Source organism: Condylura cristata, unplaced genomic scaffold (assembly GCF_000260355.1).
Source record: "Condylura cristata isolate star-nosed mole 26May11 unplaced genomic scaffold, ConCri1.0 scaffold00002, whole genome shotgun sequence".
Classification (NCBI taxonomy): Eukaryota; Metazoa; Chordata; class Mammalia; order Eulipotyphla; family Talpidae; genus Condylura; species Condylura cristata.
This window is the reverse complement of record NW_004567103.1, coordinates 26,643,819-26,665,852: the sequence shown is the minus strand read 5'-3', so window position 1 is coordinate 26,665,852 and position 22,034 is coordinate 26,643,819. Positions and strand designations below refer to the sequence as shown.

The 22,034-nt window shown below is 35.5% G+C and overlaps 1 protein-coding gene across 1 annotated transcript in view; it reads right to left on the bottom strand.

Annotated features, from left to right (window-relative positions):
* SATB2 (SATB homeobox 2) overlaps positions 1-22,034 on the bottom strand; it is a 174,424-nt gene that overhangs the window by 133,111 nt on the left and 19,279 nt on the right. The window contains exon 3 of the mRNA XM_012726133.1: positions 18,379-18,555. Coding sequence (XP_012581587.1) covers positions 18,379-18,555 — 177 coding nt within the window. The remainder of the gene's footprint in view (positions 1-18,378; positions 18,556-22,034) is intronic.

Genomic DNA, 22,034 nt, shown 5'->3' with positions numbered 1-22,034 from the left:
TGAAGACCCACAGACAGGCAACCCAATTCACATTGGGGTACCCTGTAACAGTACCTCAGGGCAAGACCTTGTCATTGTGGTGGGGCAGTCCCTCCCCTCCCCCTGCCTGCAACATAGTGCCTGCCACACAGCAGATGATTAATAATCACTTCTTAAATTGAATTAATAAACACTTCCCCCTCTCCTAATGTAGCTCTGACTGATCCCGGAAAGAGTCCACGCCAACACTAATGACTTATGAGGGAGCATGTGTGACAGCAGGAGTAAGCTGAGCTGCAGTTCAAACTGCTGTATTGTTTTGACACCAGCACAAGTGATAATGGGCTGTTACTCGGTGTGTCAAAGCGCTCACTCAAGACACCCGCACCAGCTCTCCTGCCTGTCACAAGCTTCAGTCTGCACAAGCCTTTTCCATTCGAAACACCATGTGGCTTTCTCCCTAAGAAAGGCCTATTGCTGGTCACTCCTCTTCTCAGGAATCACAAATGAAACAGAGTACTGCCAGCAGGAGCAGGGTGCTACAGGATCCCTTGGCACAACCAGGGCCTCCAGGAATGACCCTTATCAGTTGCCAAGGAAAGGTAAAGGAGCCAGACAGAAAGAGTCACAGGGCAGAATGGCAGTGTCTTCCCCTGAGGGAAGTAAGCATTCCAGACTGTAAGTCAGGAATAATCAAAGAAGGAAAAAATCTACAGGATGAGAGACTGCACATTTAAATACAATCTAAAAAAGAAAATAATGCAAATAAGGATGAGAGCCATAAAATTTACATATTAAAATACAGGGCCTGAAGTGAGAAACACACTGTTCTCCACAGCATAGGGTTATAACACAAACCTTTGTTCTCAAGCCCCCAAGGAAAATGTTATCTTCATTAACAGAATAGTTCTAAGCAAGTCATCTGCCCAGTCAGTGGTCAAGGTCTCAAATAAATGTCCAAAATAACTCAGACAAAGTAACTGTTAGGTATACACTAAATTAGAAATGGAGACTAAGTCAAGAACAGTATCATAAATCTGAGAAAAGTGGCTCATCATTAACTATATGAATCATTTAAAGTGCTATATGGTATTGCTTTAACTTAATAGCTACTACATATGATATGATTTAAAATGGCAATGCTTTAACAAGCATTTCCAATACAATGGTACACACTGGTTAAAAGGTAACTAAATGAACATTAGGACAATGCATTTGCATATCTGAATCACATTCCATTGCTATACATAGGTTACTTAATAGCATGGGAAGGTGAATACTTCCTGAGAAACCTGACTCAATGCATTAGCCCCTCAATCTCTCAATGAAATTATGTTCATTGGGAGCCCAATGGCCCTTATTTCTCTAAGGGCTTTCTCATAGGCCTGCTGTGCTCATGCACACCTTTAGGATTAGAGGCTAAACCTGTAATAGCTGCATTGAGCTCCCCTTTCTCCTTTTTGACATGATACTTTCCCAGCCTTACCCCCAAAGTCTCCAAGGACAGTCTCTCTGCCAGCTGACTTCTGTAGGGCTGCTCCTAACCCTACATCCCCATCTGCCAACTTTTTATATCACCATTGCCACCACAGCCACTGCAAATGATCACTGGTAAAGAGAAGACTGGCAAATGCACAGGCCTGCGCATGGGTGAGTATTAAGAAAAGTTAAGAATAGAATAACTGGACTGAGAAGGCAGTGGGCACCAGGACTTCGCACGCATACTACCTGGCAGAAACAACATTATATTTCTATTTTAGTGTTTCACTTATTTCCACATAGGTGTGGTTGTATTATACCAAAGTAGGTTATTTTGCCTAAAATCTAGCGGATTATACATGGGGGCGGGATTGAATCAATGTTAAAAATACACTTTTAAAAACACTACATTATGTACAAATCTATGAATGGGCAATTATCAAATAGATGACTATCCACTAATAATTACATTTGACTTTGAGGTACACCAGCCAATTTTTAATACAGATTTACCTTCATAATTATACTTTTCTTAGAGTATTATTAGCTTTCAATTGGTAGTTCTAATATTAAACTAAACACACCAAAACAGTGGGACCACACATCTTCTGGCTGGCAGGAAAGAGGTCTTCAAATGTTGTATACTTTCTCACAAATAAATCATGGGGATTTTTGTTGTTGTTTTTTAAGAATAGAAGATTGCTTAAAGGGGATTAGGACACTATGAAAAGGGAGAGAAATGGTGAGAATGGGAAAAGACTGGAGTGGTGAGGAGAAAAAAAGTCAAAAAACAAGGCTAAGTTAAAATGCTACTTTGAAATTCAATGCCATTTCATTTCTTGCTCCTATTTATAAACTAATCATATTACACGATAATATAACTTAATATAACATGACCCACTCCCCTAGAACCCTTTAGTCACACAAATATCACTATTTATTTACTTATTTCTGAAGCCAAGATCATTTAGTCCAAGTAAAATAGTGAGGAAAAACAGCAGGGTAATAATGGGACTCAGCAATATGCTGTCTGCTGTAAGATGCTCCAGGAGAACAATGAAAAGGAATCATGACTTAAAGGTGACTTACATTCAAATAATCCAGGACACAAATACTTATAAACAACACGCCCCAGCGGAAAGCACTTATATTCCTTTCACTTCGTACAGTCCCAGATTTAGTTTGATGTAGTTCTACAACTAGAACTATGTCAGAAGAAAAGACAGGAGCAACTGTTTCGAGTGAGGAATGAAGGGAAAATAGCCTGTGTTTTCAATACAACTGTGGAAAAAGGTGAACTAAAAAAATGGCTTCACTATAGTAAAGCTGCATTTGTACGTGGGTGACTCCGTATTCAAAGCTCTACAGACTATCAAAAAGATGCTAAATACATTACCTGACCCAAAAACCAACTAACTTGATTAAACAGGAATTAGTGAAAATTTAAATGTTCATTTGTCATTTACAAAGGTTATTTCATTTTGTAAAATACACAATTTCAATCAGATTCTTTTACGAAAAAGCCATATTACATTGCCAGCACCTATAAAATATATTAAATGCTTACCAAAAAAAAAAGTGGAAAGAAAAAATATAGAAAAGAATACATTGATCACAAAAATCAACTTTTTCCAAATTGATGCTGAGTCACTGAATAAGGTCTGCAGAATCAAAACATATGACTATCGGGGATCTCTTCTCCCTACACCATAAAAAAATCAAAAAGGGTAAGGTAAGGAAATAACACTACTAATTCACATCTAATATATCTCAAAATCAAGGGCCCTAAATAGAAGCTACAAAAAAATTAAAGAAATTAACATGTCATATCTGACTTCTGCATTGTAAATAATGATAACTGTAATCGCAATTAACATGTACGCAACTTTATAAAGCACTTTATAAGAACTGTACATTTTGTAAGGACTGTTTCATTTAATCTTCCTAACAACCGTAGGAAGAAGGTGATACTGTTATCTCCTATAGTCTAAATGATGAAACAGGCAGAGTTACAGAGCTAGGAAGCAATGGCACCAAGATTAAAAGCCATCCTTCAGATCTCAAGTCCTATCATACTCTTGTATCCTGTCATGGGTAAGAGTAAGATTATGGAAGACACAGAGTTGGAAGACCCAGCCCCTGTTAGAACACCACAACTAATCTGAAGTTAAATCAGCTAACCCATTACCAACAATTCCTAACAGCCTCAGACAAAAGAAACACGTAAATCAATATGCTTTTCACTATTTATGTTAGTTGGAAATTAAGATATTTTTTAAATTTTATTTACAAGAGTGAAATTTTATCAGTGACTTTTACTCATTATGTTGTACAACACTATTTGTTGTTGGATTTGTCTTGTTTAATAAATTGTAACATTTAAATTGTATACCCATTTCTGCCAACTTTTTGTTACAATAAAAAATGTACCTTAAAAAGAAAACAGTACATAAAGCATCTAACTTCAGGTTACATGGAATAACACTTCCTGTGTGAGTGACTTTACCAGGCTAGAGTCTGATGCAAAATAGACCAAGAGCTGCCTTGTGGAGTCTCTGTGACTGGTCTCCACTCCTGTTCCTACCTGTTACCCATCTCCAGTGACCAGCGGGACCCAAGTGAGTGAATTCAGTAGACTCCATGATAAATCCTCACTGCCCAGCAAAATCAGCACAACTATCTAGCACCTCTGGCAATCAACCCATATCACTCCTCTCCCACACAGGTGATACCCGTATTTTCACAGAATCCCTCTTACTAAAACAGAACTGTTTGGTTCTACACATTTCAAAGCCTTTAAATTCAGGACAAATGACGGTGGCAGCTTGGGAACCAGCTTCTTTGAGGCTTACTTCAACTCACAACATCTGCATTTTGAGTTTTAGCCTTCTAGCACCACAGAGACCTATGACACATTCTGTTTTTAGTCTAATGGGAAGAAAAGAGAATTTTTATTTGGTCAGATTGTGAATAAATCGCCCTCCAAAAGAAGTTAACATATACCTTCCTGGAAACTTAAATGTACTAATAGAGAGAAATATCTAAATGCCACCCCTAAGTGCCCTGAAAATGATCTGCTTCTCCACATGGATAAGACGATGTATTGCTGAAGAGTAAGTTTATGCTGAAGAAGATCAATTAAAAAGATATATCTGCATTCTATGACTTCAGAAGTTCAACCTGGGCTTTCCTTGACAGCATATTTAAAAAAAAAATCTTAGTATGGGTCGTAAATCACCTCAGGATGCCCATGTGAAAGCAGTGCTGCCTGGGAATGGTTCCCATCAAATTGTAGCATACTTAGCTGCTCCATCCCCATGAACAGCACTTGTAATGAAAACACTGCCATAGATCTTGATTTGTCAGAGAACAAATCAGTTTTATCTGTTCATTTTGTGGTTTAGTGTCATAGGTATTTTAGAAAACATAATTTATAACTCCTTATGCAATTATATATGAAATTAAATCATCTCACTTTTCCAGAAGCATCAAAATATTTTAGATTAAGTAGAATCTCTTGCAATGCCTTTGAAATTCTCTTCTTCCAATCTACTTCCAGAAGACTAAATAAATAAATAAAGGAAAAAAGAGGGGGAACTTTCTAGCATTTTTATAAGTTACTCTAGTTATTTTGTCAGGCCTTAGAGAGGTATTATTTATATTTTTAATGATAACCCACTATGACAACAATACCTAAACATGCCGTAGAGAGGCAGGGATGTAGTGTCTAAGTCACTGCCTCAAGTGACAGAATGCATAGGTTTAAATATTTGAATACTGGTTGCATCACTTACTTGCTGTGTGTCCTTCCTTAGTCAAGTTAATTAACCTCTCTCTGCCTAATAAGCTTCCTTAGCTGTAAAATTGTAGCTAGCTATATATACCATACACAGTTTGCCGCATTAAATGACTTCACATGAGCAATCACTTATCACAGTGCCAGACTCACAATGACCTTTGTTCATTATCATTATAAATAGCAACAATAGGCACATCACTTTTTTAACAAATAAACAGAGACAAAAACATAACCAGACTGTCTTAATGACCAATACTGAAGCACTCCAATGAGAGATTAAATATATATATGTATATATATATATACACACACACATACCTATTGGTGAGTCCAGGTTTGGGGTGATAAATTGGTATTTTATTAAAGTAAGATAGTGTAGCAAAGACCTGACTATTTAATGTCTGGTCTTACTAGGTACTAACTATGTGCGTCTGGAAGAACATTCCATCTTCACAAATTTTTTAATCCCTCTGATTTACAACAGAATTGAGCATCCAAGTTAATATCCTCCTAGAGACTCAAATTCATAATCTTATCATTAGTCATAACAGGAAATTTTCCCTTAATAACTGGGACAGAAAAGTAGTTGGTCTTAATTGTGTTAATTTAAACAGCAAATAGGTGCACTTTAATATCCACAGAGGCTTACAAATAACAAACAACATAGTAACATGACAACTTGATGTGTTATAGATTTCTGATCTATATATTTATGTTGAAAACACTGGTTTAATAATTAAAACTCTTTCATTTACTTGATATTTTTAGTCGTATGAGTATCTCTGAACAGATCATTTGAGGTACATAACTCCTGATCAAGCCTTGCTGAATTCACTATGAAAATCCATCTAAAGGTTTACTGAAAGTTAGTAATTCTCTCAATTTAAGGACCACCAACATAACCTCAAAGAAAGAGAATGAGTTCTATCTCAAGGTGTGAGCTGAATAACTCCAAGAAGTGCAAAGAAGGGAGAAAAGCAGAATGGCGCCATGACATATTGAGAAAGGTGGCCAGAGACATCTGAACTTAACTAGGCCCACTAGCAAAGCTTCAAGGAAGATTATTAAAACAAATTGGATGTATCTTAGAACATCTGAAATACAGAAGGGAGACAGAGTTGCCCATTTCTGTCCCATGCCAAACAGAATCCAAGGTCCAGTAATAACAAATTACAATCTACAGCTCCTGCAAGCAGGTAGTTTTCCTATTTTGTTTAACAATTCCCTACCTACAATATTGAGCTGTGCTCAATCAATTCAAACACAAGAAAAACCTTCCCTAAGACTCTCCCTCAATGATTCTTTCATAAACTCTCCATCCAACGGCACACAGCAAAAACCAGAGGCTAAAACATAGACAAACTGTCATCAGTTATTAATTCCTGGACCAAGGGACATCTTTAACACAGGACTGTCATTGTGAAACTGGTAAGCACTCAGTAACTAGCCCACACAATGCTATGTATGTGTTTTTTAAAGAGGAGAAAGACCAAAATGTGGGTAAGAACAAGACTATTATAAAAACAAAATATGAAATCAATTAACTAAAGTTTCCTGAATGACACATGCCTTTTTACTCTTCTCTACATTAAAAACTCGACTCTTAACTGTACGGTAGAGGTAAGAAAGCAAGCAGGTCAATGCCAAAAAAAAAAAAATTTAATAACTTGGCCTTTTGCCAGCAAAGAGCCAAATAAGAAAAAATTTATTTTCAAAGGATACCTGTATTTTCACATAAGTGTCGGAGGAAGTCACTCTGCCCAGTGTGTGCTAGGCAAATTGTCTATATTAACACCTCCTAATTTATTGACCACTCATATAAATCCTTGCAGATAAATCAAAAGTAAGCTAATGTTTCAAATTTTATTTGAAAGTCAAAAGCTTTACTATTATCTAGTATTAAATTAATAAAGAGTATTAAAATTACAGATTATAATACCAAGTGAAAAGCCACATGTAAAAATATTGCATACATTTGATCTCAACTATGTAAGAGAAATGCACAGAACTTCAAGCAGAAATACTTTTATAGAGGTCTATTGTTTTGTTTTTTTTCTGTTTCAGTTTTCTATAATAATTAGCATTTGTTTATTATCAGAAAAAGATTTTTTTTTTAAAGATTTATTTATTTGTGCATACAGAACTGGGGTACAGGCCAGAGGCTCAGGGGCGGTGAGAGGCTTCACCAGAGACAGAGTGGGGAGCAGAACAGGCAGATCGACGAAGTACACTGCTGAGGGGAGCAGCGGGCGGGTCAGGAGAGGTCTGCCACGCCATGTGGTCACCTCCGGGGCAGGCGGGAATCGAACTCATGCAGAAGCGGCTTTAGATTCTCAGTGCAGTGCTTTAACCCGCTGCGCCACCAGGGAGGGCCCCAGAAAAAGATTTTTAATAAAACTTTGTAAGCTTATAAGAAGCTAAGATACATAGAAATGGGGACTCATAAAATAAGCTCTCAAAATGCTACCCCAAGACAACAAGTTCAATTTTGTTATTTAAACTCAAAACAAGCTCCACACTTAATTTAAAAATATATATGCTCATTCCGTTACCAATTCCAAAATGTCAGTCTTTGGCTTATGCTTGTAAAATATAGTTACTTTTAATTTGTGTTCTAGACTAAATTGACAGACCAGAAATATAATGCCACTGGATGGGATAGTGGTTAAGAAGGCATTCTCTGGAGCTAATTTTTGCTGTCCCCAAGCTATTTTTCTGAATGTTAATTTCCTCATTGGTAAAATGTGAACAATGATATTATGTACTTCACAAGGTAATTATTAGGACTAAATGAGTGAATACATTTTAACCTCCTAGAACAGTGACTGGTACATGAGAAGCACTAATGAAACACTGGCTAATTTTATTAACTGAATTTACAACATGTCTATTCTGTAAAATTTCAGTTTCACAAAATCTAAACTTGGCTTAGTATAAGCTAACACTGACAATGTAACATTTATTTCATTCCAAACACATAGTAAGTTTTTCAGAAAACTGAGCTTAAGCTTTTAAGTGCTTACATTATTTTATTTTTTAATACTCAAAACCTTCAAATTTGTTTTGGCTAAGCAGCTACTTTCCAGAAGACTAAATCTGCCAAAACCTGTTCTAGACAATATGAGAAGAACTGAATCAATATAGTGCATATTATAATAGCAGGTCCTAATCCTAACATGTTGTCGAATATTGAGTTATTTTCTATCTCCCCTACTAGAATATAAGTATTTTGAAGACAGGAACACTATGTTTGGTTCTTTGTAGTGTCCCCAATACCCAGAAAAGTAGCTGGCACATAACATAAGCACTCAATACATGCTAAATGAATGGGCAAAATGATAGTGTGCTAGGAAATCAGAGAATACACAGGTGTGACCTTGGTGTTTTCCTCTCCACAAAGTAATACTAAAACTCAACCATCTATCTCCCAATACTGCTTAAAAGACAAAAGACCTTCCTAAATTCTGCTTTCCACATATTTCTGACTTGCCTTTCAGTGCAGACTATCTAAAGAAGGTTCCCTTTAAAAAAAAAAAAAAACTCCCCCCCCCTTAAAGGAATTGCTGTATTCCAATAATAAAACATGACATTTAGAATTGTTTATTACTGTGGCTCTGAAGCATGTAGTCTCAAGAACCACCATCTGAAGTTGGTAAAACTGGTCAGAGCTTTTGATCAAGAACAGACTGCCCTCTTTACTCGGCTCCCAGGATGGTAGGCCCAGCTTTCATCTGGGAGATCATTAGGCTTTGTGGAGTCCAATCATGGAGGGCAGAGGTTTGACTATGCTAGCTTTCCAGCATCTCATTCTTTGATTTACAAAAGTGACAGCAAGAATATGTCGGATGTATTTCCCTGCCGAGAGCAAACAGGAAGCTGAGAGGAACCTCGGGCGCTATTTGCATATAGCCTGCAGCGATCTATTCCAACCTGAAAGACGAGTTTGTAAAACAGAAGTGCTGGTTTGCCTTTCGGTCTGGGATCGGTGTTTCTTCAAACCCAAGCGAGGCAGACAGAGGAAAATCTTTGTGTTTTCTCTCATTGACACACAAATAATTTTGCCAATTACTGATTTCCAGCAAGCAAATGGCACGTGCCCTAGAGCCTTGCAGTAGACTCTTTAGGGCTCTCAAAGCTGCCGTCAACAAAAGCATTGCGTTGCAAAGCACTGGGTTTTAAATGCTCATCACCAGCATGAGAAATCTGGCTGCTCTGAAACCAAACCAAGGTGCCCTTGAGGAGTGACCAAAGAGCCAGCTGAATGCTTTCACTCCTGCCTCTCAACCGTCACTGAGCTTGTCTTCTGTTCTCACTGCAAAAATCAAAAGAAGGGGTCTGACACCTCAGGGTTGCAGGCTACCTGATGAGTACTAAAATGCCCACTTACTGATACTATACCGTTGAATGAATTACTAAGGAGTTGAGATCCCTCACGAATTTAAGAATAAAACTAGGCTATATTTGAGAAAATTTGAACATTCAGTGTATAAAGTAAAATGTATACTATAATAAAAACTACAGTTCTGAAATTTCGCTATTTTGAAAAAAATAACTAAAAGTTATTAGATTTGGATGACAACTCTTTTCTGTATTTAAAAATAAGAGGTAGGGATTTTTAAAAAAGCATTTTAACATTAGAACATACTATGAACAAGAAATTTTACTGTCTACCATGAACATAAAAATAGACTTGATTTTTAAAAAATAAGACTTTATTTAAGAATTGGAATAGGATGGTATTGCACTAACACTGAGAATTTCATCAATAGCTTTAAAAGTGTAGGATCTACCCCAAAAATAACAGCGCTGTCAATTATAGCATTTTCTGGAGTTTTAATTAATCTGCTTTTACTAAATGACTTTCATGAATGGAATCTGTAATGCATCTTCTTATAGCACAAACAGACCTGGGTCTCCTGCAAATTATTCTACCCTGTATTTCAAATGTGCTTATTAGTGGTAAAAGACAATTACACTTTAGAAGGGAATAGGATAAAAAATTAATCACAATATAAATTGTATCACCAGTTTTAGGCTGTACATTTCCTACTCATAACGCCTCAAACTTATACATGTTTAATAGGACATATATTAATTATTAAATAAAAGTTATATATCATTGATGGTCAATCTGTTTAACCTAGATCATTTGACAAGAATGCCAGAACTTCCTAGAACTCAGATAATCAGTCCCTTCTAGGTTATGTGTATTAATACCTAAACTCCAAGAACTTTTATGCAGTTTAAAAAATAACCAGTCAGTTGCCACGAGAGCCCCACTTCCCCAAACAAGATAGCTGAAAACATTAATAAACATTTCTTTCATTGTGGGAGAAATAATTAGCTAGTTGTGTTTTTTTTTAAGGAATTATTTCCACTGATACAATTTTTTAAATATGGATTCAAGTAGAAATTACAAGGTCAGAGATTAAATGAGATCAGATTAAATTTTGTTATATTCATTGCCCTTAACAGTTTTTATCAAATATTTCCTATTCAATTTTCAGGCATACTGCAAATCAAATTAGGGCCTTCTATAAATTTTCATATAGACAATAATTCCATCAACTGACCTTCACATGAGACATATTTACGAATCTATATATTTTAAATAGTACATATGTATGAAGTTATAAACAAATATAAGGAATGCAGAATTATAAATACTTAGATATTCATTCTTAAGGGCAAGGAATAAGAGGAGCATTATTTTTCCTTTGGCAATTTGTTTAAAAGTTGTTTCAGGTTTCACTCTGTGAGTAAACAAGCCCATGGGTGCACACACACACCTACATATGAGTATTTAATTTTATGTAGTGGAGGAGAGAAATGCCTGTTAGAGATTTGTGCGGGCCCAGCCAGTGTTTTACATTTTGGCCTGTCCAGCTCTAATGAGGGTTGACACGTAGTTAAAAGCAATTTTGGGTAGTTTTTTTAGCTCTTTCGAGAGCCACAGAATTTTTTTTTTTGAAGCAGCTTGTTTGTTAAAAGTTTGCTCCGAGGCCTGAAATTTCTAAATATGCACCTTTTTTTCAAAATTGCCCTTATAAAGGAAAAACTACCAAGAGTTTCCCAAACATGAGAGTTTAATTAAAGAAGAAAAAGTGTGTGTTGGGGGTGGGGAGGAGGGGTGCAGTAGAGGTTTAGCGCCAAAGGAAAAAAAAAAAAAAGAAAGCAAGACAAGCAAGAGATCATTTAAATATTTTCAGTAGGGAGAATGTAAAACTTTCAGACCATGAAAAACTTTCAAGGTTCAGACAACAAGTCTTTCAACCACCCTATTTTTTTTTTTTTAAGGTGTGATTTTCTGAATTCTTTACCAAGGTAATGACTGAGCTTACTAATTGTTTATTTGAAATCATAATATTGTCAGGTATTTATAGGGCTAGGATTTCAATTAAGTTCAGCAAAACAAAAATAATTCCAAATTAAAACAGCAAATTAAAATTTTAAAAAAGAATTATTAAATATGTAAAAGGCTGGGAAGCCTACAGATTCAAAGTCTTATGAGACATTTTAACCAAATGCAACATACAGGTTTGTATTTCCTCTGACATTAATAACAAACACTAAAAATTATAAAATAATTAGGAAAATGTTAGCGGTAACTAGATATTTCACATTAAAGAACTATTATTCTTTTAAGGTGTTATGCTGGTGGTATGGTATGGTTTTAGAAAATCTTGATCTTTAAGAGATCTCTCTCATAATATATTGTGGATAAAATCTAAGACCTACTATGGGTTTTAATATAATTCATTGGGGGAGAGATAAGAAGTGGGTTAAAACCAACTGACCAAGAATTGCTAACTTTGACCCAGATGATGAGTTCATATGCATGAAATACCCTAGTTTCTCTGCACATTAGACACTGAAGAATTTAAATTCAAAGTGTATTTATTTCTAATGATGAAACTTATCTTAAAAGTAGTTTCTGTGTAAAGTTTTTTCTTCCCAAAGGCATGCTGTAAAGAGTTAATCCCCTGGAAAGGACATAATAAATATTAATCTTATTATTTTTATCATTGTTTCTAGTTCAGACTAAAATTATTCTCCCCACATGCAATGCCTTCAAACAGATGAGGTCCAGATAGACACTGACAAAATATCTCTGAGTTTTGATCAGAAGAATTTGGATCCAGCAATGCTAAATAAAAGTACCTTTTGTTCTCTTCTGATTCTACAAGTTATTACTGGAGGCTTTGCCACTTTGAGCACAGCTAAAACCCAACTAAAGAATTATATTAGAATAACCTGGTAATGGTATAGCTAATCAAGGAGTTAAGTCATATTTCATTTCTGATAAAAACTGTTAATTCATGGATGGAAACAAATTTCATCGTGGTACATGAGAAAAAAATTCTTTCTGGAGAAAGTTTAGTAAAAATGAATCTTAAAAATTGTTTTCATCCACTCAGCAAACATTTAATGAATTCATATAGGCTTCACATTGCTCTCTGTATAAAGGCACTAAATAGTAAGGGTACTAAATAGTTCTCAGTTCATGAATTCACACCTATTATTGAGGAAAGTCAAATGGAAGGTTAAGAAATGCATATAATTTTTCAAGGTAATAAATATCTTCAAAAGTTCATTTGTTTATTTTTCCAGTGTCAATTAGTGCCTACCACAAGTGCCATCCTAATGTTCTGAAGAAATGGTCCTCTGTGAGCTGAAAAATTTCACAAATCTTTAAAAATTTCAAAAATCAAAGCCAACAATAGACCTATTTTTAAAATGGAGACAATAGGCAGAAGTGGCAAATAAAGTTTTTTTCCAATGAGCTTAATTTAAACAGGTATTTCTAAAAATTTTAACCCATCTTTTCCATCTTCTTCTCATCTACTTCCAAAAGTGGACAAAGGGGAATTCTTAAGCATTTTTCAGAAATAAACATTGAGTAATAAAATTAGCAACACATTTGTAAACACAATATGTACTTCCATTTCCTTAACCTCAGAATTTAATATTTGAGCTCAGAGAGTCAAAAATCAATTAATAATGAACATACTGAACTATTCATGTATAATTAAATGACCAAAAATATGTTACATGGCAACAGGACTTTTTTCTTCATTTTGTTATCCCTAGAACCTAAAATAGTGACTGGCATGCCACTAGGCACTAATAATAATAATTTGAAGATGAAAATCACTAAGGAATATGGTTTAGCCTTATCAAGAATAATTTTGCCCTTATAAACAAGATTTGTATATTGGAATTACTCAGCCTACAATAGGATCTTTCGCTCTCTCTCTTTTTTAAAGAAATAGGATCGCTTCTTTTTTATGATTTATTTATTTATGCATACAAGAGCTGCTGGGGTTTAGGCCAGAGGTACAGGGAAGTGAAAGGATTCATCAGAGACAGAGTGGGGAGCAGAACAGGCAGATCTACTAAAATACACTGCTGAGGGGAGCAGCAGGCAAGACAGGAGAGGGCTGCAGCTCCATGAGTCAGCTCTGCGCAGGGATCCAAATAGTACTGCAGTGGCTTCAGATAGCTTTATAGTGCTGAGACTTAACCCCTTGCACCACACCAGGGAGGCCCAACAATAGGATGGCTTTAGTTTCAGGTATTGGTTTCAATGAAACAATTAAGTAAGATTTATTTTTTTTTAATGAGGTTTGTCTAAGTTCCCTGGAAAAGGTATCTTCATCTACTTCGCAATGAAAATGAAATGAATAATTTAACATTATTGAATGTATAATAGTCAAATAGGTATAATCATTATGCATCAAGTAAGCCCCCAATACAAAAAGTTCTGCCTTTTAGGATTTATATCAACAAGTAATGAGCAAGCATTAACTAAGAATTGGCTCTTACCCCAACTCTACACTTCCATGATTAGTTCTATTATAGAGTCCTCGGACATTAAATATGGAAGGTCACCCTTCCACTTACTAGCCTATGCACTGAGGAAATTACTTCCCATTTTCATTTGCCTCTGTTTCCCCACTGTGAAATGGGATACATGTAACTTTCCTCAAAGAGCTGTTTTGTGAGCATTAAATCAGACACTGCAAGCAAATATATTAGAATAGTGCCTAATATACAGTAGTTGCTCAATTAATGTTAGTAAGCACTTGAAAACTCGGAAAAATTCCTTGGTTTATATATCACAGGGGGCATTAATGGCTTATTCTTTTTTAATCTTAAACTGAAAAACAACAAATGTATCATGTAAAAGTTTTCAGACCTACAGATAAGCTAAGGACAACATAAGCTGCTTTTAAAAATTGGGAAGTAAAGAAAAAAAAACTCAATTATTCAGAAGTTCTAGAGGAAGTACAATACAATATTTATATATTTTTTCTGACTAGAAAAAGAAAACCCTACACCAAATTCTACCATCCCACATATAGACATTTTAATTTATTTCCTTTGTCTATTTTCTATTCATATACTTGGAATTGTATAATTCAGACTAGATTTGACACTTTTTGATTCATATAACATTCTACTAAAGCATGTTTCTGTATCACTTTTTAAGCTATCATTTTAAATGGTTGTATAAATTTATCATTCCAACAGAAATAAGAAAAATGGTGATTATACCTCCACTTTGACTAAAAAAAATTCATAATTTTTATATACTCATGATCCCAAAATTAGCCAGAAAGAATATTTTCTTATTTATTGCTCAGCACATTTGTTGTTAAAGAAAATTTTCTGATCAAAAATAAACTCTCAGGAAACATAAGAGAGATAAGATGCCTATTTGAAAATTAAGTCAGTTGTACACAGTGAGGAAACACATTGTCATTACTGCAGCCTCCCCAAGTCCACTGTCCAGTTGATGAGTATGTACTTAGCAGTACAACGCAAATAATCATTGGGATAGATGAAGGACTCTCTCAACAATGTTGAGTTCTATGGCTACTGCCAAAAGCCTAGTGGGGTAGAAGTGAAAGGATAAAAAAGAAATAAAGGGAGTGATGAATTTAAGGGGGGGGGGCATTTTCCGCTGTGTAGCCGTTCCTTAAGTAAACATTTCTTTTCAAAAAATTAGAAAACTAACTATTGATTCAGAGGCACAGATATAGTCTACCACGTAATGTAAACCTTGCTTGTAGTATGTTAGTTCTTATACTATTTATGCCCAGAAAAGCAAAGAACCTATCATCATTTTGCTTTTTGTATATGTAAACCAGGAGGTCAGATGAATACTGCACCTCCATCCTTGAGAATTATCAAGAGTTAATTAATGGTAAGGAAAATGGAGGGTCTGGGTCAGTCAGAGCATAGTGCCCATGATTTGTGACAGTTCTTGTATCCTTATCCTTTCTCAGGCCCCATATGTGGTTTTAAATAAAGAAGGTTACTATTAAAATGGGGTAGGGGGGAGATTTTGGAAATCACTGAATTCCATTTTAGTGGAACTTTACCATCCTTTACAAATAAATATTCTTTAATAATAAAACACTTCAGTTCACCTGGAGGAAATGCACTCTTAGAAAAGAGGAAACACCCTAACCCACACTCACAAGAGCCTGGGTCCTCTAACCTGTCATTGGTGCTTGAGTACCACTTTCCAAGTAATGATATTGCTAATGTATGTTTTCTTTTACAGACAATTTAAACAGTATTCCAATTAAATTACTGAAATTCTTTTCTGGTCATATACAAACACACACACACACACACACACACACACATATCAAGTTTCAAGATTCTCCATTTTTAAGAGAGCCTCAAGCAACCGGCTCTCCTTGCAGTTTAGTTCTGCCCAACGTTTCTAACACATGGAAAAGAGGTTCAGTTTCTCAGTTTCTCTGCTGCAAATGGATTTACTAGACAGTTACCCAATGACTTCTGTCTTTGGGGAATTACCTGAACACTGAACAAACAAAACCAAACAAAACTAGACATATAAAATCTCAGGCATCAAATTTACACTCATATTCTGCTCAATCTCCTGTTCTATCTCTCTCTGGCTCTGCTGTTTGTCCAGTAGGTGAAAGACCTGTCTTAGCATGCATTGTTTGGTCTGTAACAAACATGCAGCAAACTGCAAACGTTTGATGCTCTGAATGACAACAAAGATCTAATACATTAATTTCAAAATAAACAATTCCAAGTTTTTCCATTTACTCAAAACAGAGATCAGCAGCCTAATTTAAAACAAAGTAAACAAACTGATTCTTTTTCCTCTGTGAGATTACAGTACAGGACCAAGTGATAACACCTTTGCTTACCTACAAAATAAAGTATATCTGTAATCTACAGCACCTTCAAAATGTTGATTCAACTTCTCAAAAGTGTAACATTCAGTATTTTTTTAAACCAAGGTTTTCAAAAGCTTTGGGAAAGCAAATATTTTGCTTTCAACTTTTCCTGTTTAATCCTGTTTAATATGAAGACCATATTTGTTGCTAGTATATCTCACCTTAGTGAGTAGAACTCTCAGTCCACATCACTGAATGGAACAGTGTGGCTCCCTAGTGCAAATTTCCTGAGAGCCCCTTCCCTGAGCATGTGCCAAGAATCAAATCTTGGCCACTTAGTGCTCTGTGCTCCACACGTGAGCTCACGGCGTGTTGAGCAGCCATGCTAACTGAGATGGATAGCCCTGTCAAACAGGAAGCTGGCACACCAGGATGCAAGCAGTGGGATACAATGACCTTTACATTCAGAGAAAAATATCCTTAAAATGGCATGAAAAGTTTATAGGAGGGAAGTACGGGGGATTCTTTTATTTCATTTAAGCACATAGCATTAAATAAAAGCAATGGTGCCCAGTATGCAATTTGCTTGGGATCAAATCTTGAATCCCTCACACAAGGAAAATCATTGGAGAAAGGAAATGAATCATCCTTTATCACGCTACTTTGAAAGCAGGGGACTCTATGATTCAGCTGGATTACTGCATCCAGACAAGCCAAAAGCTTGGGAGTCCAGGCTGCTTTTGAACTCCCAGTAACTACCTGCCCTGGAAGATATTCTTATCCTCTCCCACCACAGTACCCCACACCCTCCACCCCCACTCCATTCAGGGAATAGCTTTCTTGGTAGAACTGTGGTATAATTTAATATTTAATTGGAGCTTTAAAAAAAAATCACTCACTGACAGAATCAAGGTTAAGAACTCAAGCATTTAAATCCCATGTCATTGGTCACCATATTTGTAACTATATACACTGATCAATGTCTCATTATTTCCCTGACCTATATACAGAGAGGTTCTAACTGACAGTTCTTAGGAATTAAATGAATAGAAACTCATAAAAAGAGTAAGGAGAATCTTTAGCACATCATATACAAATGCTAAGTAAAGAAATTGCTGTGTAAGAAATTAAAATATAAAACAAGATCTGGATGTCACATATTGCTTTTTTAGGTGTGGCATTATCATCAACTGTACGACTCAATCATTTCAGCAAAGAAAATCATTTCACTAGATCCAAATTTTTTCTTCCAATTCGTCAAGGTTTGGGGAGTATTTTTGCTGTTATTCTTTGGCATGAAAAAACAATGGATTCTGCTTCACAATGAAGCAACATACTGGCAGTGGGCTCCCCCCAGGTGCTGTACAGAACATGCGGAGAAAATAATGTGGCTTTAATATTTAATTAAACAGGTAAAAGGAATTGGTCACAAAGACACTTGTTTTTAATTAATGAATTACATCAAAACTATAGAGAAGTTTTCAAAGATATAAAAGTATTGTAAAATGTAACCATTCTTTTCTGCTTAATTAAAAGTTGATCATAAACTTCAGAAGCTACAAATCTGAAGTAATCAATAAATTTGGAAAGGGGCAAGTTTATAAATAATGTATTAAAATTTGTATTAAAATTTTAGGAGCCAAATATTTCAGCACCAGCTCTGAGAATACCAAGTTGGGGACTCAGAGAAAATAACAAAGTTATGGATGAAATAAATAAATAAATAAATAACCAAGACCTCTGATGGTCACTTTGAAATGCAAGTTCAATTTGATGGATCTAGGGGTGCGGGTCAAATGCTTCCCAAAGCAGCCAGAAATAAGACTCTGCAGCAAACACTCCTCTGTTCACAATGATTTCCTCCAATCCTTAGATGGAAATGATGTCACTGAACACATTCTTCCTCACATCCAGACACAGAAAGGGCGCGGGGGAGGGGAGACAAGGTACTACCTTGAGCCTGAGCCGCTGAGCTGTGGGAGTAACCGAGGGCCAGCAGCGCGGTCTCCACCAGCTGGCTAAAAAGCACATCTTTTCGAACCAGGACAAACTCAGCATGTTCTTCTCTGTTGTCGTATTCAAGAGAGCCATCCAACTGCTCCACCACACAGAAGACAGGAATCATCAAACCTGAAGGGACAAAATTCAAGAGCAAAACACAAACATTACAAAGCAAATCTGCCACCATGATGAGAAGGAAGAGACAGTTATAAAAGTCAGTCATCTGTGATCAACAGCAGTTCAGATTAAACAAGCCTCTAAGTAGATGGGTTAGGTGTGTCCCTGCACCACCCACCCCACCCCCACCCCCCCATTATTCTGATCAGACTGCAGCAGAATGGCCTGGGGTAGTGGCAGAAGCCTGGGTTCCAATCTTTAAAAAGTAGAGCACAACAACCAGAGGTTTCTCAACTAGAGACTTTAGATTCATGGCTGGTATCCAGGTGAAGTCAAGGTGACCTTATAGACCTTAGAATTCTTCTTGTCTATGGCTTTATCATTAACAATTAAGCAGCCCTACTACTTTTAGATCACATCTGTGTTTGTCTGGAAGTGTATTTTAAAGTCTATAGTTGTACAATGCCTGGTACTCAGGAATATTTGATTTCAGGGCTTAAGCTATTATATGAGTATGTACAAGAAAGTCAACAGGAATTTAAAACAAGTCCCTCATATCTTTTCTTTTTCTAAGTCTTGGCAAATAAGTTATCAATTATCCTATAAATATCCCATTCATGAAAGTCATAACTGATAGTTAACTGATATCAAAACATACATCCAAATTACAAAAGCTTGCCCTCTTTAAATTATTTCTTTATACTTCAGCACCAGTTACCACTGGAAAGGGAATATCTCTTCTTGTGTTTTTAGAGGAAAGAAGTAAAGTACCCTAAAGAATAAAGCAAATTAGTCTAGTTGAAAATCTGTTGAAATCTGTTGTCACTGAAATATTTCTCTGCTTTGTATCAAAGTGTGAAAAGCTAAAAAATGTTTAATTTGCCAAAGGTTTTTTATAAACTGTTTTTTATTTTTAAAAAAAGTTATACAGGCATTGAAATCTAAACATAGGCAAGGCATAAGAAGATCAAAGTTTTACCAACATACAAGTAATAAACATGGACTCTGCCCTATGTAATTCACATAAATCAGTCTATTATGAAATAATATGGATCCATCTGGGTATTCTCTTTATACAAGAAATCAAAAGTTATAATGAAGGAGTGAATAGGCAGAGAAATGAGGGATGTGGAGGGTGATCGCGTCAATATGAAGGTACTTTACAATAAAAATAACATCTCTGTATCAAATAACATATGGAAGTATAGTCTCTGACAGAATTTCTACAAAGCCTTTTCTGTTTCCAGGACCCTAGAAGCCTCCTGACTCACTCTGATCTGAAAAATAAAGGGTGGGAGCAGACATTGCAAACTACTGGTTTACAGATGTAGATTTTTTGTTTTAAAGATAATACAATGGTGCAACTAGTTCCCATGTGCTAATTATTATTATTAAAGATAATAAGTATTGGGTGTAATTATTAAATATAATCATTATTAACAATAATAATACTCATTTAAGAATTGTTATCAGTAAAGATCATGGTAATTATTATTAAGCCTGCACAACAGTCTAACAAGTCACATCATACCATCCTGGAACCACAATCGACTCAGTGCTCACTCTTAAAGCAGCATTATTATCTATAGCAAATACATAATCCGTGGTATAGACTTACAGAAAATAAGAGGTAGGAGAGATTGTTTAAGAAAAAGAAAATAATTTAAACTGGCCATATGAAGACCTATACAAATTTTTTTTTAATTGTGACCAATCTAGCATTCAAATGTTTATTTATCTATACCTTGGTTATTCCCAAATGTATGTCAGACATATAATGAATAATATAAATCAAACTTCCTCCAAGTTATCTCTTTGGCCATTTTCTTATGCAAGTTTTATTCACTGAACCCTACTGTGTGCCAGCTATCTTCGTGACTCTGGGGATATAAATGAGAACAAGTCCAATACAGTTCCTCCCTCAATGCAGTTGAAGGTGCTGTAAAATCTGGCTAAACAAGCATAATGGCACTTTATAGGACCCATTCATGAGAGTCCTTACCAGCAGAGAATAGCCCCCATTTAGACCTTTTAACTCTTACATACTGGTATATGATCTTTGTCCAAGGAAGCAGGTTGATTTCTCTTTTTAATGATTTAAGTGAACACACACATAGGGCCGTGCAGTCACTAGTGCCATAAGCTACTTCACGTCTAATACCTGTGTGTACATAAGTTTGAATGCTGAAAATCCATGTGCAGTTCCTAATGTCAACATATAAGTGTCACACATCTAGGAATCACAGATAAGACCTTTAAATGAGTCCAGTTGCTACATAAGCTATCGTGCATCCATTACTTAGGAACTATAAATCTTGTCTCAAGTCTATGATCAACTGAAAAATCTTACGACCCTATTAGCTGTTCTAACTACTATTAATGCTTCATGTCTTAGGTATAAACTATAACACAAAAGCACAAGGGCCTGGGCCAAGAAGGGATTTTGTTTTGAAAGTGTACATTATTAAAATATTCCCTAAACAGTGATTGAAGGAAGCAATTATATGGCATGCTAACAATAATTGCTTATAGATACAAAGCAAACCCTCATATTTCACAGAAATCACCTACATTTTAAAAAGGAAATTTAAGAAAAAAGACTTTGAGATTCCTTATAAAACAATAGTATTAAGTATGTAAAAACATTTGTTTGAAACATATATACATCAGATACCAAAGAAAATCATACATTTGGTTGTATTTAATCCCTAGAAAATTTTATTTCACTAGAATTTAATTGACCAAAACAAATAAGAATTTTTTACAATACTTGCTTTACAAAAGAAAGAAAAGTAGATGCAAATATTGGTGAAAATGAGAAATTAGAGAAAATAGTACAATGTAAGTTAAGTAGGGAGAAAAGATGAAGGTACACATTTGTAAAGTCTTTAAAAAATTAGAGATACCTAAAGAAAACTATAAAAGAGCAAGTAAGTATATATAACAATTTTCTTTTTAGTTAATTATTTATTTGGTACCATCACTCCATACAAAAGAAAAAAAAAGTGAGACACTGGATGGAAAGATGAGGGATTGTTTGGAAAGTTTAAAAAATAAAGTAAGAATGAAAAGACCAGTTCCAATAAAACAATGTAAAAAAGGTTATCATAAATATAGAAATAAATAAGAAGAAAAATAATCTTATTCTAGTTTTATAACTGATGTTATTGGCATTATTTTGCCTTATCCTGTAGCACAGACCCATTTCAGATGATCAAGAAAAGAACTTTGAACCTCTGAGTTATAAGCCTCACTAAGCCTTTTACAATTGCAGGAGGAAAGCAGGTAGTTTAATCCAGAGGACTGGGCCACAGCCCTAACCATTTGCTAAAAATTACAGAGCTGTGCTAGAAATTGGGCTATATGGTGAATTCCGTTGTCACAAAAGCAAAATAAGTCTGGGACTCTCTCACTATAAAAATGTGTTTTCCCGGCCCTCCCTGGTGGCGCAGCGGGTTAAAGCACAGCCCTGAGAATCTAAAGCCGCTTCC